The sequence below is a fragment of the Acipenser ruthenus genome, chromosome 3, assembly GCF_902713425.1.
Source record: "Acipenser ruthenus chromosome 3, fAciRut3.2 maternal haplotype, whole genome shotgun sequence".
Taxonomy (NCBI): Eukaryota; Metazoa; Chordata; class Actinopteri; order Acipenseriformes; family Acipenseridae; genus Acipenser; species Acipenser ruthenus.
Genome location: NC_081191.1, coordinates 57,666,742 through 57,687,295, shown reverse-complemented (window position 1 = coordinate 57,687,295; position 20,554 = coordinate 57,666,742). Strand labels below are relative to the sequence as shown.

Here is a 20,554-nt window from a genome sequence, read left to right as displayed (position 1 = left end):
TGCAGTGCTGATCGATACAATCGCAGAGACAGGGCTTACTAAAAACAATAAAACCAATACTTTAAAAAGTCCCCGTCTCCAGCACTCCTTTAAAACCCCAATGCCTTTAAAATACGAAACAGTTAAAAACACACACAAACGGAGGGAGACAGAAAGCACAGCAGGAGCCTCGCTCTAAATGTCGGCGGCTGTTTCATTTTCTCCCCAACCCACCGCCGAACACAAACAAGTGGAATTCCTTCTTTGCACCTGCTGGCTGTGCGTCCAACCACCACGCTAGACAAACCTTGGTTCACATCACAATGACAAAATCCAATCTCTCGAATGGATGAAATCAGGAACTTTTATACCAGGTGCTCAGCTTCTTATTCTATTAGCACCTATGGGGGCCGAGAACAGGAGAGCATCAACGTGCCAGTGAGATCTGTGCAAATCTACAACATGCTTTATAAACGTGTTAAAATAAAACAAACTAGCTAACATTAAATCAAATGTGACAAATCAAATGTGAATATACTACAATAACAAAATCAAACATGCCTAAATAAAGTGAAATAAAGTGGGTCATCCTGTTACATGAAGTAAAAAAGTTGACAAACAACAAAAAATGAATAAACATTCAAAAATGTACGTTTGTTTTCTTGTGCCTTTAAGAAAACTGCCCTCCCTTCAAATAATTTGTTCTGCTGTTTTGGCCAGTGTCCCACAGTGTCATTAAAATAGTTTGTGAAGCTGACTGGGGGAAGGGTTCCTTTGCAGACATCTGTACTGAACATTTCCCCAAATTAAAACAAGGCACGGTATGTTTCTATAAACGTTTTATTATTATCACGAATTGTGGATTGATGAACTGTTTATTTATTTGTTTGTACTGAAGTGATTTTAGCAAGCACATAAATCATTTATTTTCTAGAGTTCTGTATTACTTGATACTTAAGTGTAATAACAAAGTGGGAATGCATTTTTATAGCCACTTAATAATCGTTCTATCATCTTCAGACAGTATACTGTTACAGTAATATCCTATAGTTAGCTTGCTTTTGACTGCACTAGAGTTGCTTACATACAGTACATGTATGAGGATAGTACTGTACTGTTTTGTTTCTGTTTTTATACAAAGTGTGTTCAGAATTGAAAAACCTTATTTACTGTATTTAATTGTAATTCCTAACATCAGTACATTTTAAAATAGATAATAAATACCTGCATTGAGTTATGTGTATTTTTGGGGAGACAGAGGTAAGTCTTATGAAGTTATTTCTGGTTGAACAATAAACTAAATAAATTATTTTACCACATCACTAACAATATCAAATATTCTGTTGCTGTAGGCATCTTTAGAAAATTACATTTAAGTGATAAGTAGAGAGTGCATCAAGTGGTCAAATAGCTAACAGTTTTGTTACAGAAGGAGGTTGAGGTTTGTATATTAGCAAAGTAGAAGGCTGTCTCCAAACAGATTTCCAGCAATGTGTTCTCTACTTATAGCTATTATGTGATGACTTCTGACTTTAAGGCCTGGAATTCACTTTGTGCTGTTCAGCTCTGAATCTGACCTCAACGGAATCAGTCATTCAGTGGCAGGCTGTGTTGCACTGTGAATGGAAACCCTTGTGAGTTTAAAAAAAAAAATCTAAACTGTACTGTGTCCTTTTACAGAATAAACTTAATTTTAATTACAATTACAATAAATGGCCAAAAGATTCTACTGCATATGGTAAAGCCATAATTACAGGGCACATCAAGTGATTGAGGAGATAACTTCATAGTGGATAAAATGGTACACTGGATTCATCTTCTAGTTATAGCTATCATATTATTACATATACAGTGCCGTGAAAAAGTATTTGCATCCTGTCTGATTTTCTGCATTTTTGCACATTTTTCACATTGTATTTGGTCAGATTTTTTTGTGGGTTGTAGTAGTATATAGAGGGAGTCTGAGAGAAAAAATGACACCAAAGTTTGGTGCTTCTTTCATTTGTTTGGTGTGCAAGGTAATCAAACATGCAATCTTCAGGCGTGAAAAAGTTATTGCCCCCCCCCTAGTTAACTCAACCCAATTAAAGGGATAATTAGGGTCAGTTGTTTGAGTACTTTGGTTAACAACCAGGCCTGATTTGGGCCAGCCCTGCCCAATATAAATCTGACTAACTCTGGCCCTTACCATCAGAGTGAAGTTGTCAGCACACAGGTTCTAGAGGCACATCATGCCACGAACAAAAGAAATTCCTGAAGACCTCCAGAAAAAAGTTGTTGATGCCTATCAGTCTGAAAAGGGTTACAAAGCCATTTCTAAGGCTCTGGGGCTCCACCGAACCACAGTCAGAGCCATATTGTCCAAGTGGAGAAAGTTTGGGACAGTAGTGAATCTTCCCAGGAGTGGGTCAAGCATGGTGGTGGTAGTGTCATGGTTTGGGGATGCTTTGCTGCATCAGGACCTGGACGCCTTGCCATCATTGAAGGAACCATGAATTCTGCTCTGTATCAGAGAACTCTACAGGAGAATGTCAGGCCATCCGTCCGTGAGCAGAAGCTGAAACGCAGCTGGATCATGCAGCAAGACAATGATCCAAAACACACAAGCAAGTCTACATCAGAATGGTTGAAGAACAAGAAATTTAAAGTTTTGGAATGGCCTAGTCAAAGTCCAGACCTAAACCCCATTGAGATGTTGTAGCAGGACCTGAAACGAGCAGTTCATGCTCGAAAACCCACAAATGTCACTGAGTTGAAGCAGTTCTGCATGGAGAAGTGGGCCAAAATTCCTCCACGGCACTGTGAGAGACTAATCAATAACTACAGGAAGCATTTGGTTGCGGTTATTGCTGCTAAAGGTGGCGTAACCAGTTATTGAGTCTAAGGGGGCAATTACTTTTTCACACAGGGGCATTGGGTGTTGAATAACTTTCTTTAATAAATAAATGAAATATGTATCACATTTTTGTGTTATTTGTTCACTCAGGGTCCCTTTTATCTAATATTAGGTTTTGGTTGAAGATCTGATAACATTCAGTGTCAAAAATATGCAAAAATGCAGAAAATCAGACGGGGCAAATACTTTTTCACGGCACTGTACATGTTTTAGGGTTTACTGGTTTTAAGTTCCTGTTTTTAAAAAAACGAACAAAAAAAAACACAGTTTGACTTCCAGTCATTGGGCACACAGACAAACATCTGTTTCTATTTTGTGTGTGGAATGTTTATGACATTTGTTTCCAAACTGTATTGTGTTGTTATTGTTTTCACCTAGACTGCTGATCATGGAGACCCTGGCCAGTGCAAACACCCGCTTCGCCCTGGACCTCTTTAAGAAGCTCAGTAATGACAGAAAAGCAGAGAACATCTTCTACTCCCCCCTGAGCATCTCCTCCGCTCTGGCCATGGTATATCTGGGGGCTCGGGGGAACACAGCCGCTGAGATGGCACAGGTGGGTGCTGACAGATTATCTAAAGTTCAGGTTATGGGCCAGATTCTCAGAGCACTTACTGCAAATTGTTTTTAGCACAGTGAACAAAGACACACTTCAATTCTAAAACAATTATGAAACAACTTAAAACTATTTACAAGTCTATGGCAGTGTGCCCCACCCATGTGTGGATTTTGTGTTGTGAGTTAATGTTGGTGTATAGGTACTGGTGCACGGGATATAAATGGGTCTGTGTAGCCACAAAGACCCACAAGAGGTTTTTTTTATTATTATTATTTATTTCTGGTTTGGCAACTTTGCTTTAAATAAAATCATGCTAGAGAATCTAGCCTTATGTTAATAAAACAAATGTGTTATATTTACACTATCCAGCCTTCATTATAGACATGATAACCCTTGAGGATCTTGACACACTTGCAACAAAGATCACTTATTGGGTTTTTGGATTATGTCATTAAAGTTGTTTTGAAAGTAAAAATATGAATTATTCAACAATACTTATTTCCTTCTACTTCAATTAAGCTTACTAGTATAAAAACACCTACTTTCAAGTTAAAATGTGCTGTTGTTTTTGTGAATAGGCCCTCCATAGTGACCCTTCTGGAGATATCCATTCAGGATTCAGCTTACTGCTTGCTGATATCAACAAGCCAGGAGCCCCCTATCATCTGAGACTAGCTAATCGTCTTTACGGAGAAAAGACCTGCAACTTCATCAAGGTAAGCTTTTAAACATGTATGCATCTTGAAAATCTAAAATATTTTTTTGAAGTAAAGTATAATTGAAAATGTGTGCTCTCTTTAATATAAAACTGTACAGAAACAAAAGTAGGGTTCAGGGGCTAAAGATGTAAACATTTGACTAAGGGTTCCAAAAATATGATGAATGAGGACTGCTTGTTTATATTAACTTTAATGTCCTCACACAGGGAATATAATTTGTAATTATAATGTAGAAAATGACAAGATACGCCTTTCGGTATTAACGTCAGGGTTATATTAGACCTATATTTCTCTCAAGCATATGAAATGCTGATTAAGGAATGTTGTTCAGCAAAGGTGATGATGCTTGAATGGTATCTAACATTGCCCTTCCTTAAAAGAGCTAGATAGAAAAGCTATTGTTTTTACCTTGTGTACGCTTGGGAAAATTAACTCATGGCATACAGATGTTAAAATACTGATGCTACAGGTGATTCCTATAGGAATTTACTGATGGCACCAAGAAGTTCTACGATGCAGAACTGGAAACTGTTGACTTCAAAACTGCTACAGAAGAATCCAGACAGAACATCAATTCATGGGTTCAGGACCAGACACAGGGTGAGCTCTTTTAACACGGAAGGCAATATTTATAAATACCTTTTTTTTTTTTTTACTGCATTAATCACATTGATAATGTGCCTACAGGAAAAATCCGGAACTTGCTGTCTGAACTATTTGTTGACAAAGAAACAACATTGGTCCTGGTGAATGCTGTCTATTTCAAAGGAAACTGGGAAAAGAAGTTTGATGAAGAACTTACGATAAAGAAAGATTTTAGACTGAGCAAGGTAAAGGAGATTTTGATCAGGTTTTGTCATTTCATTTACTTTATAATGTGAGGGACATCTTGTAGCCACCAGTGCTATGTTAAATTGTGCCACACTTCCAAATTTAATTTCAGTTTTGAAGAGCAACTTGAAACACCAGAGGTATGTATTTGTAACTAATGTATTGTTGTTGTTTACATCCACTTTGTATCAATTTCTGTTTCAGTCACATCCTGGTGACTTTTTAAAACTTACTGTAGCCTGAAAAGTTCTCAGAATCATGTCTACCATCGAAGCACATCTGGTGAATTAACGTCCAGTCATATTCTCTAATTAGAGGTCCACAAAACATACTGGAAACAAATCAGAATACCATATTTTTCCAGACTGCGTTTGACAGGAACTGTTGTGTGTGCCCATTCACATCATATATGTGCTACACCTCACAAGGTGTGTTTTGCTAGGCCTCACGGTAAGCTGACAGGGTCTTCAGTCTTTGATTTTTAGGTCCTGTGTGAAGTGGTAAAGACAAAGCCAAATCCTGCAGTTGGAGGTTAAACAGGAAACTAATGGTAAATAAAATTACTGTGTTGTGTCTTTTTAAATGTTAACAGATAGAGAGGAAGCCCGTGCAGATGATGTTCCAGAAGAACAAGTTTAAATTCACCTATATCAGGGAGGTACAAACACTCATCATTGAGCTGCCCTACGCTGGCAAAGACCTGAGTATGATCATCCTCCTCCCTGAGAACATTGAAGATGACACCACCGGACTGGAGCAGGTAAGCCCACTGAGAAATAAACAACATGCTTCAGTACATCAATTTGATAGAGTATGTAGCTTCAAATTACATTTTAACTGTTACTTTACATTTCTATTGCTTTCTATCATGGATGCAATCATTCTAAGTGGTTCTCAGTTCTGTAGCTCCTATACTGAATGATATTTACTATCCAACCTTGTCTCATTTATCTTCTTGACTGATTCATATATTAAATATGTACTGTGGCTTTGGGCATTATAGCCCCCTGTCATGCACAGCAAAGCTTTTTCCAAAAAGAACTGCTGACCATAATGCACTTTATATATTAATGTATCTGCAGAGTTTAAAAAAAAACAAACAAAAAAACTACAATGCCATATAAAGCATGTATATAAAGCATGTATATTTTGCTCGATGACGCACGTAGAGGTTGGTCGCACACACACACACACACATATACAGACGTGCTCAAATTTGTTGGTACCCCTCCACAAAAAACGAAGAATGCACAATTTTCTCTGAAATAACTTGAAACTGACAAAAGTAATTGGCATCCACCATTGTTTATTCCATATTTAATAGAAATCAGACATTGCTTTTGATTTTTTATTCAACATAATATTGTAAATAATAAAACAAATGAAAATGGCATGGACAAAAATGATGGGACCGCTAACCTAATATTTTGTTGCACAACCTTTAGAGGCAATCACTGCAATCAAACGTTTTCTGTAGCTCTCAATGAGACTTCTGCACCTGTTAACAGGTAGTTTGGCCCACTCTTCCTGAGCAAACTGCTCCAGCTGTCTCAGGTTTGATGGGTGCCTTCTCCAGACTGCAAGTTTCAGCTCTTTCCATAGATGTTCGATAGGATTCAGATCAGGACTCATAGAAGGCCACTTCAGAATAGTCCAATGTTTTGTTCTTATCCATTCTTGGGTGCTTTTAGCTGTGTGTTTTGGGTCATTATCCTGTTGGAGGACCCATGACCTGCGACTGAGACAGAGCTTTCTGACACTGGGCCGTACGTTTCGCTCCAGAATGCCTTGATAGTCTTGAGATTTCATTGTGCCCTGCACAGATTCAAGGCACCCTGTGCCAGGCGCAGCAAAGCAGCCCCAAAACATAACCGAGCCTCCTCCATGTTTCACTGTAGGTATGGTGTTCTTTTCTTTGAAAGCTTCATTTTTTCGTCTGTGAACATAGAGCTGATGTGACTTGCCAAAAAGCTCCAGTTTTGACTCATCTGTCCAAAGGACATTCTCCCAGAAGGATTGTGGCTTGTCAATATGCATTTTAGCAAATTCCAGTCTGGCTTTTTTATGTTTTTCTTTCAAAAGTGGAGTCCTCCTGGGTCTTCTTCCATGGAGCCCACTTTCGCTCAAAAAGCGACGGATGGTGCGATCAGAAACTGACGTACCTTCACCTTGGAGTTCAGCTTGTATCTCTTTGGCAATTATCCTTGGTTCTTTTTCTACCATTCGCACTATCCTTCTGTTCAATCTGGGGTCGATTTTCCTCTTGCGGCCGCGCCCAGGGAGGTTGGCTACAGTTCCATGGACCTTAAACTTCTTAATAATATTTGCAACTGTTGTCACAGGAACATCAAGCTGCTTGGAGATGGTCTTGTAGCCTTTACCTTTACCATGCTTGTCTATTATTTTCTTTCTGATCTCCTCAGACAACTCTCTCCTTTGCTTTCTCTGGTCCATGTTCAGTGTGGTGCACACAATGATACCAAACAGCACAGTGACTACTTTTCTCCATTTAAATAGGCTGAATGACTGATTACAAGATTGGAGACATGTGTGATACTAATTAAAGAAACTAATTAGTTTGAAATATCACTATAATCCAATTATTTATTATCTTTTCTAAGGGGTACCAACAAATGTGTCCAGGCCATTTTAGAATATCTTTGTAGAATAAGCAATAATTCATCTCTTTTCACAGCTTCTTTGCTTTATTCTATGATATACCAAAGGCATGCAAGTATACATGATAAAATAGCTTTTAATTTCATCACTTTTCAGGAGGAATGAAGCATTATTTCAATGAGCTGTAAGGGTACCAACAAATTTGAGCACGTCTGTATATAGTTGCATTTTTTACTCTGAGCATCAACAATTTACTCAAAGCCTACACTAGTATTTTCTACTATTAGAAAAACCTTGACTTGCATAAAGAAGGACAAACATTGAGTGAAATGGCTTGCATCACTCGATTTTTCAAGGTGTGGTATCTGAAGCATAATCAACAAGTACAGAGAAACATCATCTGTAATTGACAAACCCAGGACTGGAAGACCCAAAAAGCTATCTAACAAGGATGGGCAATACTTGAAGATAATATCCATAAGGAATATAAAGAAGAAGCATTGAATTGACAACAGAACTGGCAGAAGGCACAGGTGTCGTTGTCTATCAAATCAACAGTACGAAGGTGTGACAGAGACAGAATGATTCTTGGTGATAAATTTCCTCTCCTGACCTGTGAAGGCGCTGTGTAAAGGGAACAGAGTGCCCTGGATTGGATGGCCAGACAATTCATTCCCAGGGTTAGACGGAAGTCGGACATCTAGAAAGGGGGCGGAGCTACAGTACACTAAATCATTGACCCGGAAGGGAAACGATGCGGTAGCCGCGGATTGGAGGAGCAGTTGCACTTGTTAACCAAGGGGTCATGATTGACGGTACAAAGGGGACGTAGCGAAGTGATCTGTTCCTTCCGGACAACATTGCACCATTGTTCACGATTAACTGTATTTGCACCACGAGCACTATAGCGCTCACTGTGGACTTATAATCGTGTTTGTGTTATGTGTGGGTGTTTTAAAAAAAAAAAAAAAAAAAAAAAGAAAAAACACTAGTGGAGGCTTTGAGTAAATTGTTGATGCTCATAATGCATCAGAGTAGAAAAATGCACAGTGTGTATAATATATACAGTATATTCCCCCTGTCAGTAACAATAGCCTTCCCTCGGGTCAATCATTTTTATATATATATATATATATATATATATATTAAAGGAAAGAATAGGTGGGTCCAGCAGTTGAAAGGTCCCATTGTCACCTGACATGAATGTAATGAGGAAGCTCAGAGCATGGTAAGATAATTACCGGTATATCTCAATACTGGAGCAAAAATACCCACTCAGAATTATTACAAAAGGAAATGTAAATAATACTGTGACGGGAATGGTGAGTGGTGACGTTAGGCCAGCAGTGCAGGAACCAAAAACACAAACAAGTACTGCAGTGAAAAGACGCGTGGTGCGCAGTTTATTTAAATACAAAAATAAATAAAATATTTAAACACAAAACTCAGTGCTCACAGAGCAAAATAAATATTTAAACAAAACAATCACAAACACAAAAATAACAAAACCCAATACTGAGTTCCGGCTGGGCAGCAGCCTTCACGGAACGTATAGGTTTTAGTTTCGTTTTTAAATTAGCTCCTTGCTCGCTCTCATTCCTCCTCTTGAACACCCACCCTGAGGGTAGAGAGCTGCAGGCTTATATGCAGGTGACCATCTCCTGATTTAACAACAAATTAATCACTTAATTAATTCGGGAGATGGCCACCTTCTGCATGAGGTTTTTAATTATTCCTGGCAGAGGACGAACTCACTCTCGCCTCTGCCAGAACACATTTAAATAAAAATAACAAACGCACAGCTACGCCGTCAAAACAATAATAAACATAAATCATAAAACAAAAACACAAAATAACACAGGGGCGGAGGGGGAAACCCGGTTCTAAAAATAAACAAATAATACATTTAAACAGCAGGACTTTCTACCGCCCTGCTATAAATACATTTTAAAATAATCAATGAAAATGACATTTGAAGCTACTCTTAAATATCAAAAGTGTGATTAGAATTTAAAAAAGAACAATATATTTAGGGCTTCTGTTTTTCGGGTTTTATTAATTGTATTTTTCGGTGCTTATTTTTAGTTATTTTTTAGTTTTATGTAAATCTTTTTTTCGGGGCTTTTGTTTTTGCTATACTGTCTGAAATTAGTGTTTTCGATTACTTTCCAAAATGCTTGAGCGTTTTTCTTTTCTGTCAAAATATGTATAGTTAGTAGTAACTTCTTTCCTTTGCTGTCTTCCACAACGAAATCCCTATGGTCATGGGCACATTCTTCTGGGGTTTTTGTGTGTAGGCATTTTTGACCATTTTGCCACAATTCTGTTTTAAATCCTCAGTATCGTAACTGTAATACAGCTTGAAATCCTGCTAACAAGCCTCCATCCTGATTGTAATCTCGTTTTAAATCTCACAAGCGGAGTCTCCAATAGAAATGTAGTAATGTGCTTTCACTGAGAAGTTGGGGCGGGTTTAAAGTATTAAGAACGAATCAATGATAGATGCAAGTTTTTGTAGTAGGTTTTATTTTTTAATGGGAAAAGGGTAAAGTCAACATGAATTGATTAACCATTTCCACAGTTTTTCCTGTGTTTTCCGGTGTTTATTGGCTATCCACCGATTTCATTTATTTTGTATCAGGGGTGTTTTATTGGTTAAAACCGAAAATCAGAAGCCCTAGATATACTATACATTTTGTTATAATTAGTTCTAGATTTAGAAGGTTAAAAACAATAGCTTTTCTACCTAGCTCTGTTTATGAAAAGAAACATTAATAATGTTACAAAATAGGTCCTTAAAAGAAGCACTTGAGTGTAGTGCCCCATTTGGTTTTGTAATTTGTTACCTCACAAGCTCATGTTTAAAATATTAGCTATTAGTATACTGTACTAAAAAAGAAATACATGAAGAAAAACTCAAGCCAGGTCTGGATTTTAATGAAGTAGAGTATCTGGAAGAATGTGGTAAACATTCACCTAGAACTCATATTTTAGTGTAACATGAACGTGACTGTGTCAGCAACCTGCCATTGTGTTAAAATGATTGAAATGTGTAGCATCACATATTTAATTGAAAGATTCTGGGGATTCCAGAGCTTTATCTGTGTATTTTTTGTGCATGTATTTACATTATAGTGATAATGGTGAGATGAGAGTAGTGCAGACAGGCATTCACACTAACTGCCCCGCAGCCCGCCTTCTGATTCCCCTTTGCCTGATTGTAGACTGGGGCTCCACGTCTGTATCTCGAAACTCCTTCTATTTGGGTTTCCGTGGCAGCTCTTTAGTCCTCCTGAGAAAGGCAGTTAGACTCGGCAATCTGCATGTTTTGTTTTGTTTTTTATCCCGTCTTGCCCGCACCCACAGCCGCACCCACACCCAACTGTCCCCCGACTGGACCCACTGACTCACCTACACAGTTCCCTTATATATACGTCCCCTCCCCATTAATCCGCCACAGCCACTCGCTACTCGAACAGCTGTGGCTGTAATCCCGGTATTAATTTGTCAGGAACTCAGTACACCTGACCTCTACCTACTGTATCACCTCTCTGCTCTTTACAGTGCTTACCTATGTTTTACCATGCTTTCACTATGCTTTATTACTTTGATATGCTAATACTATGTGAAACTTTTATAAGGGACAATAACCAAACATATAGAATATTGAGACTACAAAACAATTTGAAGTGGAATATGCACAAATATTAAAGTAAGAAAAAAAATCTAGATGCATGAACTGCAACATTCAAGGAGACAAACAAAGTAAAGTTTTCCATGTTGAGTTATTTGGATTGGGATTTGGATTTGATTGTGAGACTAATACTAATATCTGGCTTTTGGGCTTGTTTTGACAGCTTGAAAGAGAGCTGACATACGAGAAACTCAAAGACTGGACCAACCCTGAAACGATGGGCAAAACTTTAGTGGAGGTGACCCTGCCAAAGTTCAAGCTGGAGGAGACCTATGACCTCAAGTCGGTTCTGAATAGCTTGGGCATGGTAGATGCCTTTGACGTGAGCAAGTCTAATTTCTCTGGCATGTCATCCAATAATGAGCTGGTGCTGTCGAAGGTGGTGCACAAGTCCTTTATGGAGGTGAATGAGGAGGGCACAGAGGCAGCTGGTGCCACTTCTGCCTCTGCAATATGGGGCCGCAGCGGCAGAGCAAGTTTTACAGAACAGTTTATGGCAGACCATCCATTTCTTTTCTTCATTTGGCAAAACAAAACAGGCAATATTCTCTTCCAGGGCAAATTCTGCTCCCCTTAAAGTGTGCGATATTTACTATTTTATAAAATGTTGTACTTTTCACTTTATTATTTGCAAACATTCAGCTTCCAGTATTAAGATTTAAAATTGCTAGCACTGAGATTTGTATGATACATCAACTGATGTTGGTTTGTACTTGGCTTAAATGTACTTGGCTTAAATAGTGGGCACAGAACTGAAGGAATGAAATGCAATTTTGTGGGAAGTGGACAGATGTTAAAGGGCATACTGTAGCTTTTAAATTACATTTTTACTGTGCTTACCTTCTGTGTGCACTCATAGCTAAAGCAGCTTTTTATATACAAAATATTTGCATCAGAATGCTTGCAAACATTATACAATGGTATAGGGGTAGTAAATAAAATGTAATTTGAAGTTATATACTCTTTAATTTCTGAATCCAGGACAAAAAAACTTATTTAAAAGCAGTTCATAATTTCTTTAGATGTGGTACAGTATGTGTGTCTGTTTCCTGTTTACCGCTGTTCTATTTTCTCAGAACTGTAGTTGAATATAACTGTAGATGTTTTTTAAACCTGTATTTAGTTACATTATTATATTACATTTTTGTGAAAATAAAAGTGAAAACTGTCAAATGCCATTCGGTACTGCATGATTAATGGTCTATATACAGTAAAGCTTCTGCAAACATGATCAGCCTGAATTGTAAATACAAACTGGATAAGTTCACCCTTTATTCAAGACAGTTTTATCACTTGAGTTATACTGGGATCTATTCAATTGATATAAATAACACTGTGCTGTTTTCATTAAAATTAGATTTAAAAAAAAACAAAAAACTTCTACAGATGGTTGTCAAAGATAACAACAATTCTAAACAGGTCCAAATTTAACATTACAGTACCGGTAAGTAATATAATAACCTAAAATAATTAACTTTAACATGGACTTTCCTACTAGATAAAACAGTTGCTCCTTCATAAATAAAACTGCATTTTACAACTAAATGGCATTAAAAATCTCGAGGAAGCTTTCAAAAATGGGTAACAAAGTCAGCATTATGGTTTGTTTGCATGGGACTATTTGGTGTTGCAAACCATTTCTTGGCCCTCTAGAAACCACACCACTTATTTGTATGCAATATTTCATTTCCAGCAATATTCCCCTGAGTGCAGTTATTTATGTTGAATCACAGGGGCTGCTGCTGGCAGATTTCCCTTAAAGGGAAACTTGGTATGGTTTGGAAAACTCAGTTATCTTAACAAATGTGGCATTCTTACAGTTTAGAGTTACAATATGTATATAATTTTCTGTTTAAGTCACCAATCCTTTTTTCAAATAGTTTAAAGAACCCCTGTGTCCTCAAAAGGGTGTGCAAACATGTATTCTCTCAAAGTTTAGCTAGTACACCAGACTGGAACTATTAACCTGTCCCCCTGAGACCTGCTGCCTCCACTAGATGTAGGAATGCCTTCCGTGTGATATTTCTGATGGATTAAATTCAATGCAGACAGGGTAGAGGCTAAAAGTAAGACTTGAGTCCAGGTACTATTTGTCTGGACCCTGGGGAGGCAAGGTCATCACTGTCAGTTGCTCATCTGTGGCTTGCCTCTCAAAATATACTAGTGTTCCCTTTCAAGCACGAAATGTAACCATTACCGAATGGGTATTTACCTCCTAAACACCTGAATCCTGAAAATTGTATACCAAAGTTGCTCACCAAGCCTGTGACATAGTCATGACTCCGCCCCCGAGGTATCAGAAGGACTGCACTCGCAGAGCTCAGTGCAATTTTTCCTTTCAAGACTGACCTGATCGGAGAGCCTTGTTCTGATAAGTACTTTGTTGCTTCTGTCTGTATATATTTTGCATTTTTTGTGTTTTACACAAATTATATGTGATATTTAAACTAATCTCTGTAATCATTTTCTATTCCGCATATTGTGTGCACTACAGCCTGTTGCTAGTTACGTCCCGCTGCAGCATTCTGCCCCGCATGAAACCAGCGGCTTGAGTGGCTCCTTCCCAGGGATCTAGCAACATCAGTAGACTGGCTTTGTGCTCTCCTTAGGCTGCAGAGCTCCAGCTGGAGCTTATTTTATTTCTCATTTTTGCTTTTTAGCACTATACAAGATCATTTATATTATTCATGAATTGTTTAATTACTGTTTTTTGTTAAAGTCTTTTCTCATTGTGTTTTTTTCTGTTTTTACAGATACTATGCACAGGCCTGTATGCAACGTGGTGCTCAGCACATGTGCAGCAAGAGCTGCTGCTGGGCTCAGCAGCACTACGCACGACCGAGATTCCAGCTTCGGTTGTTGTTGCTTGCAGTCTCAGCCCCAGTATCTTGATGCCGTTTTGGTGACAGCTTTTTAGCTTCGCCATTGCAAAGGTTGTTAGTCCATTATAACTATCAGGCTTCACTCAGTTTCGTGCTGTTACTGACTGAGTGGATTTGCCAGTGGGTTTTACAGGTGGGCATCCCTGTACATTGCCACCCGCTGTGACTGCAAACCGGTGGAACCGTAACGAACGGTACCGATCCTGTGCTAAAGTCACCTAACCGACCCGGTGCTGACCCGGTGCTAAAGTCACCTAACCGACCTGGTGCTGACCCGGTGCTACAGTCACCAAATCGGTACCGAACTGGTATCAACCTGGTTCCAAATGGTGCCAAAGCCACCAAACCGGTACTGAACCGGCCTGGTTCCGACCAGGTTCTGAACCTGTACTCAAGCGGTTCTGAATAATTACCGACCCAGTGTTAAATACACCAAACCGGTACCGAACCGACCCGGTACAGATGGGGTATTGACCCGCCCAGTTGATATATATAAGCAGATTGAGGTAACAGTTGTACAACCCTATACTGTATATTGCATTGCCTGCTCCTTGCATCATGTCCGGGTTCTATCCCTGTGAGACATGCAAGGCCAGTCTGCCTATGGAAGACAAGCACAGCAAATTTTGTGCCCCTTTCTCGAAGCAGTGTTTGAGAAGAGTTTATCCTGCAGCTCTAAGGAGCGGTCTGCAGTCCCTTACTCCTGCTCAGCGCTCTTCCCCATCACCCTCTCTTAGAGAGGTGGCTGTGTCCTCACCCCATGGCTCTGCAACAAGGGAGAGCGGACGACGCACCTGGAAAAGTAGCCCATGCAGGAAACATGGTCTTCCTCATCCTCCTCGAGCTCTGCCTCTCCTTCCTCTCCCCCGTGTAAGAGGAAGAAGAGTCGCCATTCCAGGCGATCGGCAGACTCGGAGCAGATGGAAAAGATCTGGGCAGCTGTTTCCCACCAAGGAACTGTTCTCGTTGAGTTACTGTGTGAATGTTCCTCGCCACCTGCTGTGTGGGGCCCAAAGGATTCCGAACGAAGATTGGCCACAGGAGGACATGCTGTCCATCGCCGTATCTGAGAAGGTGGACGAACAGGAGCTGACATTCCCATCTGAGGACTGCAAGTGCCCTGGCCTAGGGGAAACAAGGCAATAATTTTTTGATGACGAGCCTACCGCCTCTCCCATATCCCCCCCAGTTCACCTGGATTTTCTATATGGAATCCAGTCTTCCTGGGACCATCCGGCAACAGCTCCTGATGTTTCACGTTCGATGGACACCCTATATAGGGTGCATGATGTGGAAAAGTTGCCGCCGGTTGAGGCTTTCATTGCTGTCTTGGTCCAGGCGCCTAATGTGGCGCTCCTATCCACGGACACTGCTTGCCCTAATAAGCAGTGCCGGGTTTCTGGGGTGATCCTCAAAAGAGCCTATTAAGCCGGGGTGTTCGCTGCACAGTTAGGGAACTACAGTGGCATCCTGGTAGCCTACCAGTCACATTTGCTGCGGTCCGTCTCTGAGAACCTCAGGCCCTCATCACAACAACTGGATGAGATGCGCCTGGTAAACAAAAACCTGCCCCGTGTGTCCAAACTCAACAGACAGGCTGTAGGCAGAAACCTGTCTGCACTGGTAGCCACCTGCAGGCAGATTTGGCTTTCCCAGGCACGGGTGCCTGACAGGGATAAAACACCGCTGTTGGACGCCCCAATCACGCCAGGGCATACGTTTGGTCCTGCGGAGGATGAGATGCTGCAGTGCTCTCACCACGCACGAGAATCCACTAAGGAGCTGGTTCGCCTGCTTCCCAAGCGACCTCCTCCTGTACGTAAACCAGTGGCAAACTTGGCCCCAGCAGCATCAAAGACTAGAGGCGATGTTAGGTTCTGCCGCTCCTGCACAGAGACAGAAGCCGCAGGCCAAGCCACAGGCCAAGCAGCAACCCTAGAAGTTTTGCCACAGGTCCAGGGCCCCTTCTCAGGGAGCCATCTGGAATATTAGCGTCAGTGCAACACAGACATCTGGCTGCTTACTACCATTCAGACTGGCTATTTGCAGCAATTCAAGCATGGTCCCCCTCCCTTTCAGGGCATGATGACAACATCAGTCACAGGCCCACAGAATGCCACTGTGGTGTCTCAGGAGGTAGCAGCTCTGCTGCAAAAACAGGCTATTCTCATGATAGACCCCCTCCAGTTTGAGGAAGGGTTCTACTCCAGGTACTTCCTAGTGCTAAAGCGGGATGGTGGCCTCAGACCAATCCTCAACCTCAACCTGTATCTGAGCCAGAGGTTTAAAATGTTCATAATGTAACAGCATGTTTCAGTCATCAGGTCAGACGACTGTTCACCACAGTGGACCTTTAAGATGCCTATTTCCACATCCCCATAAAGCCAGCACACAGGAAGTACCTGCAGTTCACCTTTAAAGGGACAGTGTACGAGTTCCGTGTCTTGCAATTTGGCCTCTCCCTAGCTCCATGTGTCTTCTCGAAATGCATGGAAGCTATCTTGGCCCCATTGAGGCTCAAAGGCATCAGAGTGCTCAGTTATCTGGACGACTGGCTAATTTATGTCCAGTCTCCATGTGGCAGTGTGACGGGGTACTCCTCACCCCTGTGCATGTTTTGTATTATTTTGTATTATTACAGCTATTATTTGTATTTTTTAATTACTCGTGAGATTGCGTGACTGTTGGCTTGTAATTATTTAATAAGGTGACAGTCACGCAGATTTATTAAACCTATGCAAAATGTGACCGAGGGGTTAATAAAATAATTGATAGCTAGTTAATCCCTCGGTCACCACTATAAAAGACCTGCAGCTTTGGCTGAACGGGAAGTGTGTTCAGAGGCGGAACGAGGGCTGGGAGGTAAAGCAAAGTAAAGCGTAAAGAGAAACTAAAAACCAATAACAATTGCTACACGTGCTGTTTTACCACCAGCATGATACTTGTTTGTTTCATGTCTGTTTGTTTTGTTTGTCTCTTTTGGCCAATATGCTGTTTTGTTTGTTCTGTGTTTTGTTTCAATCTTTTATTTATAAGCAAGCAGCGCATTCATTACCCCAGTCCTGCCTTGTGTGTGAGTATTGTCTTCCGGGTCTGACGTCATACACCAGCTATCCTGGATCTGGATGTCCCTCTGTCATGGTCTGGCTCTCAGCTTGCATCCAAGACATTGAGGGCTGGATATCTGCCAATTTTCTTCAGCTGAACACCAACAAATCTGAACTTCTTCTAGTAGGATCGAAAACTCAACTCAAGAATCTCAATATTGCTGTCTTGAACCTCGGAAACTGTCTGCTGCTACCTTCCCCCACTGTACAAAGCCTTGGTGTACTTCAGGATAGTAACCTCTCCTTTGATGCCCAAATCTCCTCTGTAGTCAAATCCTCCTTCTACCAACTCCGAAACATTTCAAAGGTCTGTCCCTACCTTTCCCTCCCGGATGCAGAGATACTCTTCATGCATTCATCTCCTCTCGACTCGACTACTGCAACTCTCTCTATGGTGGTCTTCTGTCACGCACCATAAACCGACTGCAGCTGGTACAAATTGCTGCTGCTAGGATCCTTACCAGATATGAAAAACACTGAACTGGCTACCTGTAAAGTTCAGGATTACTTTCAAAGAAAGAAAACCCAGGTATACCACATCAACCTGTTAAAAGAGTGGGTGCCTAGGAAAGAGACAGTTGCTAACCAGTTTTGGGCCTGTTCTATTGTAGAGGAGATAAAGGAGCAATACTTTCCCATTGTTCAGGGACCTTCAACTTTCCCTGAGATGAGTCATTTGTCTCTCAAAGTGCCAAGTGGTCTTTACCAGTTCACTGTGATGCCGTTTGGGCTGCATGGAGCAGCCGCTACTTTCCAACGGCTCATGGACCAGGTGCTATGAGGGGCAGAAAGCTATGCAGCTGCCTACATTGATGACATCGTCATCTACAGTGCATCGTGGGAGGAACACTTGCAGCACTTAAAGGACGTCTTCGAGAGGATCGGTCATGCAGGTCTGGTGGTCAACACCAGCAAGTGTACCCTGGCTAAGGCTATCGTCCAGTACTTGGGCTATGTATTAGGAGGAGGATTAATAAAACCTCAAGTGAACAAGGTCAAAGCCATACGAGCATGTACTCAACCTAACACTAAGAATCAGGTACGTTCATTCCTGGGCTTAGTGGGGTGGTATCGACGGTTCATTCCGGACTTTTCTAATCAAGCAGCTGTTCTGACGGACTTAACCAGGAAGTCTAACCAGGTGCTAAAAATGGAAAGGAATTTATTTTTAAACTTACCTGCATTATGTCTGCGGTTCCGCTGAGTTGTTCTGTCGGGTCGCTCTGTAAAAGAAAAAAGAAAAAAAATGTGTTAAAGTATTAATAGTAGGTGACGCTCTGCTTGCTTTGTTGACAGGAGATGAGTGCACACATCTATTTTCAGCAAGAGAGTTATATCTGCTGTTTATACAGAAATAGTGTTTTTTTTCTAGTTCTGTGTTAATATTCACTATATACTGTATGCCTAATGTTAGTCTATAAGATTAGAACTTTTTCTAAATGAGAAAGCACTGCATTGATATGTAATGCACGCACGCACGCAAGTGGCACGCACTTGCCGATTCTTCCTGAGCAACATCCGAAGAATCCGACCCTTCCTCACCAACTATGCTACCCAGCTCCTGGTCCAGGCCCTGGTACTCTCCCGCCTAGACTACTGCAACTCCCTCCTGGCTGGCCTCCCTGCATCCGCCACCCGTCCGCTCCAGCTCATCCAGAACTCTGCTGCTCGCCTGGTGCTATCTCTACCTCGCTTCGTACACGCTACTCCACTACTCCACTGGCTCCCGATCACCGCTCGCATCCAGTTCAAGACTCTTGTACTAGCCTACAGATGCCTTGACCAGACTGCACCCAGCTACCTCCAGACCCTCATCTCTCCCTACACCCCCACTCGACCTCTCCGCTCCGCCTGCACTAGAAGACTGGCTCTACCTCCGCTACGCTCCCCTGCCTCCAGAGCCCGCTCCTTCTCCACCCTTGCTCCGCAGTGGTGGAACGACCTTCCTACAGATGTCAGGACTGCCCAGTCCCTGACCACATTCCGGCGCCTCCTTAAGACTCACCTCTTCAAAGAGCACCTGTAGAACTCCTCTGTTTGTATCCTGGGACACTATCACCCTTCATTTAAATATGCTTTATTTTGCTCTTATCTGCCCCCTATTTTACTGCATTTAATCCTGTACTTCAGAATATTGTAATCTGCCAAGTGTTTAACCTGTAGTGTGTTGTACTTAATCATATCCTGATGTAACTATCACTATTTAATCATATCCTGATGTAACTTTCACTATTATCTGCTGTATTATTGAATTGTGGTTTGTCACACTTGAAAAAATTATTGTATTTCTTGCTCTTATTGTATGAATTGTATTGTAACACTTGAATGTATTTGTATTTGCTTGCGATTGTAAGTCGCCCTGGATAAGGGCGCCTGCTAAGAAATAAATAATAATAATAATAATAATAATGTAATGTAATATAATGTAAAGGAATGACAGTCTGGAAGCACTGTGTTTCCATAGAAGGAAAAGAAATGTTGTTTTGACATGTATTGTATTTTTATAGATGTCATGACTTGTACCTACCTGTTAATGTTACTGATGGCATCTCCTGAAAGGTGGAGTTCAGTGTGGGCAAGGCTTTAAAAGGCCTCCCCAAGTTCAGTCAGGGAGGGAGAGTTTAAGCCTGAAGGTTGCGTATTGCAGGTGTCCTTGCTAAAGTACTAAAGGTATAGAGTGTTCCTCAGAAGTGTGAGTAAATTAGTCTTTATTTTATACTTTGCTGTTTTAGCGTTTATAAAGTTTCAGTTTAAGACTTTAAAGTATACTGAACTTCCCACAGTTAAATAAGTGGTTTAATACTATACAGCAGTTGGCAACCTTTTGATATATTTTTTTTGTTTAATTATTTTTATTTTGCAATTTTTTATTTTGTTAATTATTTCTGAATTTGGCTGCCTTGAAAAAAAATAAAACATCATTGATCAATGAAACGTCCTGAACACCCGTGTCTTCCTAACATCTCCCTCGGTCATCAGTCCATTCTACTTTTCGACACCTTGTGCCTTTTATTTTGTTAATGTGTTTTGTCTGTACTGTTTAGTGTTGTAAATAAACATGTTCAACGACAATTAAACTGCATCTTTCTTGTCTCTTAGTCTCTCAGTTTGGCCGTGATGCTAACCTGTCACACTCCAGCACAGGCACAGGCCCACACGGAAATTGTCAAGTCCCACCTTCAACGGTGGGTCTTACGGGGAATCATGCGAAAAGCCAGCTCACGCCTTCCCAGACAGCCTCCTTTCTCAGAGTGTGCTTGGACTCTGG

General features: G+C 40.9%; 1 protein-coding gene and 1 long non-coding RNA gene across 2 annotated transcripts in view; one reads left to right on the top strand and one right to left on the bottom strand.

Annotated features, from left to right (window-relative positions):
* The first annotated feature begins 726 nt into the window (after positions 1–726).
* LOC117435757 (leukocyte elastase inhibitor-like) lies at positions 727–12,581 on the top strand. The gene is made up of 7 exons (XM_034059171.3): positions 727–800; positions 3,254–3,431; positions 4,013–4,150; positions 4,636–4,753; positions 4,841–4,983; positions 5,577–5,744; positions 11,461–12,581. The coding sequence occupies exons 2-7, from the start codon at positions 3,264–3,266 to the stop codon at positions 11,872–11,874; spliced, it is 1,149 nt and encodes a 382-aa protein (XP_033915062.2). The 5' UTR covers positions 727–800; positions 3,254–3,263; the 3' UTR covers positions 11,875–12,581.
* Positions 4,948–20,554, bottom strand: part of LOC131721076 (uncharacterized) — a 36,549-nt gene continuing 20,942 nt past the window's right edge. Inside the window, exons 2-3 of the long non-coding RNA XR_009319847.1 lie at positions 18,465–18,509; positions 4,948–5,472 (exon numbers count right to left, since the gene is read on the bottom strand). This is a non-coding gene — a long non-coding RNA (uncharacterized LOC131721076). The remainder of the gene's footprint in view (positions 5,473–18,464; positions 18,510–20,554) is intronic.

Excerpts from the sequence above, each read along its gene's own strand:
- LOC117435757 (XM_034059171.3), top strand. The coding sequence starts at position 3,264 with ATGGAGACCCTGGCCAGTGCAAACACCCGCTTCGCCCTGGACCTCTTT. Across the intron at positions 3,432-4,012 it reads CAGCCGCTGAGATGGCACAG|GCCCTCCATAGTGACCCTTC; the intron begins GTGGGTGCTGAC and ends TTTTGTGAATAG. Across the intron at positions 4,984-5,576 it reads AAGATTTTAGACTGAGCAAG|ATAGAGAGGAAGCCCGTGCA; the intron begins GTAAAGGAGATT and ends AAATGTTAACAG.